This window comes from Mus caroli, chromosome 15 (genome assembly GCF_900094665.2).
Source record: "Mus caroli chromosome 15, CAROLI_EIJ_v1.1, whole genome shotgun sequence".
In the NCBI taxonomy this organism is placed as follows: domain Eukaryota; kingdom Metazoa; phylum Chordata; class Mammalia; order Rodentia; family Muridae; genus Mus; species Mus caroli.
Window position 1 is genome coordinate 77,213,008 of NC_034584.1, and position 8,685 is coordinate 77,221,692.

Below are 8,685 nucleotides of genomic sequence, written 5' to 3' on the forward strand. Positions count from 1 at the left end.
CTCTACTGAAGTGCTTTATGCTGGCTGGTCTTATGATAACTGGACACAAAAGGAACATCATTTTGGAAGAAAAAAACCTCGATTGAGAAAATGCCTCCACCAGATTGGCCTGTGAGCCAGCCTGGGTGTATTTTCTTAATTAATGCTATTAAAGGGCCCAGCCCATTAAGGGTGGGGCCATCCCTGGGCAGGCAGTCACTGGTTCCATAAGAGAGCAAGTCGAGCTAGCCATGAGGAGCAAGCCAGTAAGCATCACACTTTCCATGGCCTCTGCATCAGTTCTTGCCTCCAGGTGGTTCCTGCCTTGTCTGAATTCCTGCCCTGACTTCTCTGGATGATAGACTACAAACTGAAAGATGAAATAGACCCTTTCCTCCCCAGATCACTTTTGGTCATGGTGTTTATCACAGCAAGAGACCCTAAGTAGCTCCTGCTCGCTCCCTCTGCCACCCTGCTCCAGGAGAGATCGCACTTGAATCATTGTTGCCCACTCCACACCTCCACCCTCACAAAATTCCCAGCATGCCTAGCGCCCAACTGGGCCTAAGCAGAGGTTTGTAAGATGCCCAGCAAGAAAGCAGACTTCCAGGAACGGGGCCCACAGTGCTCATCAAGCCTTGGCCTCTGTTTAGGCAGTCAGAGGGAGGGCGGTCGATTTAATATTTCAACAAGAGGCTTAATGTTGATATAGCAGCCAGGGGAAATTAGTTCCCTAGCTAGCCCTGAGCTGCTGGGAAAGACTTTCCTGACTGGCCAGCCTGGAATTTTCACTAGGTGACTGATCCATAGCTTGCCTTGGGCCCCTTATGGGTTCTGTCTCCCTCAGCCATGAACAAAAAGATCTATAAACCGACTAGCCAGTGAGAAACCACAGGGCCGAGGATCTGATTTCATGTCCTGTCCCCAGGACATGTTCCAGCCAGGCAACCCCTCCCTTTCCCATTCTCAGAATCCAGCTGTGCAGCAGTTCTGACTTCCCCCAGAAAGCAGCAGCTGGAGGTTGCCAGGGTAGCCGCACTCTGGGGGGTTGGGCCAGGGCAGGGGAAAATGCTGGCAGGGTATCTAGAATCAGGCCCTAGCAGAGAGTGGGGTGAGGGGTCCCACAGGGAGTTGTGTGTGAGGCGGGAGCTGAGGGTCTAGTCTGTGGGTGCATTGAAGTTTATACGAATGCCCAGCTCCCAGCCCACACAGCCCCACAAGCGTGCACTTATCTCTAAAATCACATAGGGTCTAGACCGAACCTCCACTCCCTGATGTGGAAGATGGGATGTGACAATGAAGGATTTGGGTGCACACAGTGTGGCTCCTTTGCTAGTGGCATCCATGCTGGGAACCAGCATAGCTCAGCTCATTTTCGAAAAAAACAGGAACAAGTCAAAACTGGCCCCAACTCAGAGGCTGGCGGCTGGCAGAGGGCTTTTAAGCTGGACATTAACCAAGACATCCCAGCCCAGGAAGTGTATGAAGGAGGCCAGTGATGGTAGATGAAGAGATCCCCTCACTGGGCCTCAAAGCCTCTCTCTCTCATCGAGGAATGAGTCAGCCCTTCGCTCCTGTCACCCAGGCCCCGTCTGCCTTTCTGCCAGTTCTCCAGGGTACACTGCTATTTCTGCTGTGCTGTATTTTGGTTGGCAGTTTATGGCAGCTGGAATAAGGTCCAGAGCGGAGTGGCTGGGCAAGACACAGGCTGTTTGGATGAAGGATGGAAGAAGATGAAGAACCTCTCTGTTCAGTTGCTAATTTGGATCTCTGCTTTTAGATATGGCCCAGCTAGGCATGACTTGAGGAAGGTCTGGGACCAGGGCTGCCTCCTGCATCCGTCAGGAAGGCCTGCCCCACAGTATCTCAGAGAGCACTCTGCAACTGCTCTATCCACTGTGCGGAGGGGCCATGTGGCCAAGTCTCAGACTGATGTACCCCCAAGAAGCAAGCAGTAGACTAAGACCTGAGCTCTCAGCTCTGCTGGGGATGAGATTTTGAGACCCTCACCCAGCTACATGGCATTCTGAGTCTGACCCTGGGAAGGACCCTGAGATGCACTTAGCCCAGTCTCACTTTCTAGGCCCTTTACTGAGACAGGCTGAGAATCGGCTAAACTGGGATTATCCCCAGGTCCTGTGGAGTTGGAGGAGGCTCAGTCCCAGAGGCTTCCTAAGAGGCTGTCTGCATTGGAGGTGGTGATGATGGAGAGGCTCTGCAGGCAACATGGCAGGAGTGTGGTGTCAAGATATTACTATGAGAAAGAGTTCTAAGGGGCTGTACTGGCTGGTTTTGTGTGTGAACTTGACACAATCTGGAGTTATCACAGAGAAAGGAGCCTCCCTCGAGGAAATGCCTCCATGAGATCCAGCTGTAAGGCATTTTCTCATTTAGTGATCAAGCGGAGAGGGCCCCTTGTGGGTGGTGCCATCCCTGGGCTGGTTGCCTTGGGTTCTATAAGAAAGCAGGCTGAGCAAGCCAGGGGAAGCAAGCCAGTAAGTAACATCCCTCCATGGCCTCTGCATCAGCTCCTGCTTCCCGACCTGCTTGAATTCCTGTCCTTTCTTTGGTGATAAACAACAATGTGGAAGTGTAAGCTGAATAAACCCTTTCCTCCCAATTTGCTTCTTTTCTTAGTCATGTTTTGTGCAGGAATAGAAACCCCAAGACAGGGGCCAAGAATATATGACTTTAGTGTGGATGGAGTCAGGGGGTGGGGCCAAGTTATGGAAGGCCTTGAATGCTGGGCCTAAGTGTTTTGTTTTGCAAACAGGGAGCTAAGGAAGAGATTGAGGCGAGGGAGTGATGTATTTCTCTCCCATGTGCAAGCACGTTTAGGGTGTCACTCTACCACCATCATGAGGCTGAACATCCCCCATCCCTAAGGGATCATCTCACTTTTTCCATATGCATACACAATCACAAAGAGTGCTTGTGTTGTTAATGCCTGTCACTCTAAAACAGAAAGAAATTAAAGATAGGTGACACTGGGCAAAGTGGCTCATGCCTATAGTCCCCTCTTGGGAGAACGAAACAGGAGACTTCACGGTAAACTTCACACCAGACAGCCTGGACTATAGAGATTCGTGTGTGTACATGTGTGTATGTGCACGTGTGTGTTCAGGAGCTAGTGGAATCCAGAAGACATCAGATCTCTTGGAGCTGGAGTTACAGCACAGTTGTGAGCTGCCATACAGAATGTCTGACCAAACTTAGGCAGTCAATCTTGGGTCTTCTGGGAAAGTGCCAAAAGCACTCTTAATGGATGCGCTGTCTCCCCAGCCTCTACAGTTGAGACCTTTTCAATGATTGACTAGCGACATAATTGGCTTACAGTTCGTTGTCTTCACCAAAAACCTCTCATCTGCTCTTGAATGCCGTTGGAACCAGACAGCTCATCTGCCCGAGCGCAGGCAGAACACAGAGGCTGGAGAGAAGTCCAGAGCTCCCAGCAGCCTCCTGGCTTCCCACCCCATGGGGCTGCCCAGCCATCCAAGAGAAGAATCAGCATTGGCTGCAGAGATGTTCCTAGTACTGCATAGCAGGACACTTCCAGAAGTTACCAGTAGCCTGGCCAGACTTCCAAGGTGAGGCCGGGGTCCCCTCCCTTCCAGGCTTGGCTGCGGCTAGCACCTATTCTCAAGCCTTGTTGTTTATACTAAGCCCCACTTAGGCTAAAATAAATCTAGGCTTATTGAGGGTTCCAAGCAGGCTAGAACTCCACTTTGGCTATTTGTGAGCCTTGAGAAGTGAGGTAGGACCACAAGCTGCTCCCACACCACGTCAGCCAGCCACCCAGTTCTGAGAGCAGCCTCTCCAAGTGAATTTTGTGACCCCAATGAAATGGCCACTCTCCAGCCTGTTCCCATCTGTAGAACAGTGTGTGCAGAAGTCTATGTTCACAAGTGCACTATGTGACCATGAGGCATTACATGTTGGTGAGTCACTTTTATTATAGCCCCCAGTGTCTACAACAGGGAGGGAGTTTAAAACCCTTTTTTCCTTTTTAAAAACCTAAAGAATTTCTACAAACCAAAATAAAAATAAGCCAGGCAGTGGTGGCATACGCCTTTAATCCCAGCACTGGAAGGGTTTCTGAGTTCGAGGCCAGCCTGGTCTACAGAGTGAGTTCCAGGACAGCCAGGGCTACACAGAGAAACCCTGTTTCGAAAAAAAAAATTTCCCACATCCCCAAACACTGGAACAGGCTGTGATAGATCTTCAGAGCACTGTCCCAGGGGAGGAAAGATGGTGGTCCCAGGGAGCTCTGCCCCTCCCCTTGGGCTCATGAGGCTGAGAGAGCCAAGTCCTTTTCCCTCAGTTTTCAGAGCTCCACTCCTGACCCCACCTCTAACCAGCTGTCTTCCAGCTACCTTAGAATGCTCTTTAGTGTTCTTGTGATCTAGCCCATTAAGGCCCCAGATGTTAGTAATTCTGTAATCACTGGTCAGCCTAGAACACCGGACAAAGTGTATCCATCGGTCTCCCTTTGGCTTAGAGGGGCAGGTGTAGAACTGGCAAGTGTTCCCCAGGCCAGCTTGGTCTCCTCTAAAGTCAACAGCAGCATCTCAGAGTCCCCTTTTTCCTGTCTGCTCATCTTGCCTCCCTGGAAAGGCGGTAACAATGTTGATATGATATGTCTACAGCCTGAAGGGCTGTCACAAGTACATCTTCATGGCTCTATGTGTCGTAGGGCAATAGCGGGCATGTAGCTGGGCCAGCAGAGCCTTGGATGTGGCCTCTAGGTGTGTACCCTGACTTTTCTTGTTCCACACATGAACAGCATAGGTGGCATTGAGCAGCTGGGTCAGCTCCTCGGGGCTGATGTCTTCAAAGTATTTCTTCCAGTTCTGCCAGGGGATGGGGTAGAAGGCCTCGGGGGGCAGGGCAGTGACCCCACGGCAAGCATGGCTCTCTTCCAGGCTTTGGATGGAACACCACTTCTTGAAGACTCGGGTAAGCAGTTGGGGGCCCTGGTGACCCCAAATCCAACCATTGTAGTGGGCCACAAAGTCATGTAGACACAGTGCCAAGAACTCATGCTTGCGCTCAAAGGCTAGGAAGGCACCGTTGAGGATGTAGCGGGATTGGATGCCCAGCGTGTTGGTCAGGTTGAGCAGGTTCTTGAGAACGATGAAGTCTGTGTCCAGGTAGATCCCACCAAACTTCCAGAGGAGTGCGATCCTGGAAGCATCAGACAGTACGGGCAAATGGTAGGGCTCCCACCTGTGGTGTGCCTCCGCGTACCAGGTGGCCAGTGGTGTGTCCTCAAACAGTTCTTGCAAGTCCAGAGGTCGTATCCAGACATTAGGAAAGCAGCTCAGAAGAGAGATGCCAAGATTCCGGGGCTGAGTTGTGGTGTCCCTAGGCAGCCCTTTCATGAGCACAACCACCTGAGATTCAGGGTGTGCCCTGGCAGCTGATTCCACAGAACACATAAATAGAAAGCTGGGACTGGTCCTGTCTGATGTCTCTAGGAAGAAGATGTTGCCTGGGGCAGAGACTCTAGGAAAGGCCAGCTGGGGGCAGGAGAAGTCCACGGGCAGTCTTTGGTCCTTAGGTGCACCCACAGTGTGCCAGTAGATCAGGATGGAGATCAAGAACATGAACTTGAAGCTGATGATGAAGAGGGTGAAGACCCGCTGTCTGGGGGTGCCCCTGAGCATTCGCAGCAGGCAGTCGGAGGGCTTGGACATGGTCTTCTCCAGATGGGAACAGGAGATGCCCATAAAGATTGACTTGTCTGCAAAACATGAGCACCAGCGGTTCAGGTAGGCCAGATGTAGGCATCTGTGACCCTCAAGAAACACGTTTCCTACCGACGCCAGGGAAAGATAATATTTCAAAGCCCAGGGTCTCTGGGACCCAAGTGGCATGAGTTGCACCGTGGCAGGCTGGCTGCTCATCTGTGACATGGGAGCTGTAGGCGGGGTCTGGGCAAGGTCCTTTTTGCCCCTTGTGTAATAAACCTGTGAACAGAATGCCTAGGGACCAGAAGCGATGTGTCTCAGAGTGTACAGCCAGAGTCTAGCATGTAAAAGGGCAGTCAGAAGCAATAACTTTGCCACATAACACCCTCTGCCTGACCTAGTCTGCCTCTTCTGGGTATTGGGGTGGTAGCTTGTCCTTTGACCCTTTTGCTCCATGAACAACAGGCTTTGGCTTACTCAAAGACAGGCCACTAAATGCCTCACACACATTTGGCATGAAGACCTGGGCTTAGGATTGCAGAGATGTCTCAGTGGGTTAAATGTCCAAGTATAAGTACCTGGGTTCGGATCCAGGGAACCCGTGGAAAAGACAGAAACAGCAGTGCACGCCTAGAACCCCAACCCTGGAGGGGATAGAGATGGAAGGATACTTGGGCCATGCGCTTCTTTTTCACTAAGGATTTATTTATGATATCACTATTTATTTTAGGTGCATGGGTGTTTTTCCTGTGTGTCTATCGGCGTACCACAGGCATGAAGTACCCTTGAAGACCAGAGGAGGGCACTGGATCCTCTGGGACTGGAAACAGAAGGTTGTGAGTGGCGTCAAGTGGGTTGTGGAAATCAAACCCGAGCCTTCTGGAAGAGAGCCAGTGCTTGTAACCACTGGACCAGCTCTTTAGACTCAAATTATTTCATTTTTAATTACTGGGGTGGGGTGGGGTGGGCATTGTGCACACCTGTAGATGCCTGCAGAGACCAAAAGAGAACATTGGATCCCTTGCAGCTAGAGGTACAGGTGGATATGAGCCACCCAACATAGGTCTTGGGACCAAACTCAGGTCTTCTACAGGATTAGCAGCGTGTGCTACTACACCTGGCGGACTTTCTAAGTTGGTGAGGATGGGAGTTCACTAGATAGACTTGGCTGGTTTTTCACTCGTGATCCTCCTGCCTCAGCCTCCATGCTCTACTGCTTCTTACGTTTGCTCTTTCAATACATTTAGCATTTCACACATCCAAACCTGTTAAACCCTTACAGGCAACCTGACCGGGTTAGTCCTTGCCTCTTCTCGCCTCTGCCTTAAGGATGAGGAAATGGACAGTCTATAGTCCTCATGCTGTCCCCAGGCAGAGAGTGACAGGATGTGCACGGGAGGAGTGGGCGGGGTGGGCTCTCTGGGGCGATAGCTGGCCCTGGAAGACTGTAGCTAAGGGTGTATCTGGTTTGCTGGATGAACTCTGCCCTATAACCTGAACTTTAACACCATACCTGCTGCATGTTCTGGGCTGCAGTCACACCCCTCAGACCCTTGGCCACTCCAGAGGACAGTTGCATCTGTTTTGTGGGCTTTTTTGGTTTGTTTGGTTTTTGTGTGTGTGTTTTGTTTTGTTTTGGGAGACAGGATTTCTCTGTATAGCCCTGGATGTGATGTTCTGGTACTCGCTCTAATAAACCAGAAATCAGGTTAACCTTGAGCTCAGAGATCCACCTGCTTCTGCCTCCCGAGTGCTGAGATTAAAAGCATGCACCACCACCACCCGGCCAATTGCACATTATTTGGACATTAGAAACCAGAAATTTTGAGTGGAAAGAGGTCACAGGACTAGACCCAGTCAGGTAGATGCTACTGGGAACTGAGAACTGAGTCCCTCCAGGACTCTTGGAATTATCATCTCACAGGGATGGGGTTTGAGTCAACATACTGAACTCTGTCCAGGATAAAGAGCTACTGACCAGCCTGGGCAGTCCATGACAAGGAGGTGAGGAGTCCTAGCAGCCTGCAGGCATCCTGGACACGCACACTGGGTTAGGAACTAGTCTTCTGTGCTAACCGGAGTATATGGCTTGTCCTCTCATGCTCAGGCCTGTCACGCCCACCTGCAAAAGATGGAAGGCAAAAAAGTCCAAGACAGCTAGAGGCCGTCAGCAACCACTCCCTCCCGTCCAGAAGGGCAAGCCACTCAGCTCTGGCTTTTAGAGGTCGGCCCTGTTGTCAAACTGAGAACATTTGCCTATGCTCAGCCCTGTGGGAACACTGTCTAGAAACAGGGTCAGTCCAATTGACTAGAACTCACTGGGTGAAGTGACACTTGGGCTGGGCATCAGGAAGAGAAGGGAAGAGCAGTCAGATGGTGGAGGCACTGGTCAGTAGGAGCCTGCACCTTTGTTGGCACCATAGGCTGGAAGGGACAATGGGAGGTACTAAGGAAGGTGGCTGTGTCAGACAGGAGTTCAGATCCCACAACTAGTGGCTTACAAATGCCTACAACTCCACCTCTAAGACACATAGTACCCCCTCCCTTTCTGGCCCTGTTTACAATCACATGCATACATACACACAGAGAGATAAATACATATACATGAAATGACTCTTAAAAGTGTTTTAATCTGGGGGGTTGGAGGGATGGCTCAGCGGTTAAGAGCACCGGCTGCTCTTTCAGAGGTCCTGAGTTCAATTCCCAGCAACCTCATGGTGGCTCAAAACCATCTGTAATGGGATCCGGTGCCCTCTTCTGCTGTGTCTGAAGACAGTCATAGAGTGCTCATAAATAATAAATAGACACGCCCGGCTTTAAAAATGTTTTAATCTGACTTTAATCTCAGCACTTAAGAGGGCAAGGCAGGTGAATCTGAGTTCCAAATGAACCTGGTCTTAAAGAGAGGAAGTTCCAGGACAGCCAGGACTACATAGAGAAACTATGTCTTGAAAAATCAAACCAGCCGGGCGTGGTGGCGCACGCCTTTAATCCCAGCACTCGGGAGGCAGAGGCA

At 50.9% G+C, this 8,685-nt stretch overlaps 1 protein-coding gene across 7 annotated transcripts in view; it reads right to left on the reverse strand.

Annotated features, from left to right (window-relative positions):
- Positions 1–4,036: 4,036 nt before the first annotated feature.
- The window catches only part of A4galt (alpha 1,4-galactosyltransferase (P blood group)), a 27,197-nt gene continuing 22,548 nt past the window's right edge, over positions 4,037–8,685 (reverse strand). For 5 of the 7 annotated variants that reach the window (XM_021183445.2, XM_021183442.2, XM_021183444.2 and 2 more), the window contains 2 exons: positions 7,648–7,791; positions 4,091–5,722 (listed from right to left, as the gene is read on the reverse strand). In XM_021183445.2, the coding sequence (XP_021039104.1) occupies positions 4,638–5,708 (1,071 nt within the window). In that variant the 5' untranslated portion in view covers positions 5,709–5,722; positions 7,648–7,791 and the 3' untranslated portion in view covers positions 4,091–4,637. Of the gene's footprint in view, positions 5,723–7,647; positions 7,792–7,988; positions 8,094–8,685 lie in introns of all 7 variants that reach the window. The other 2 variants (XM_029469839.1, XM_021183446.2) reach the window with 2 other exon arrangements.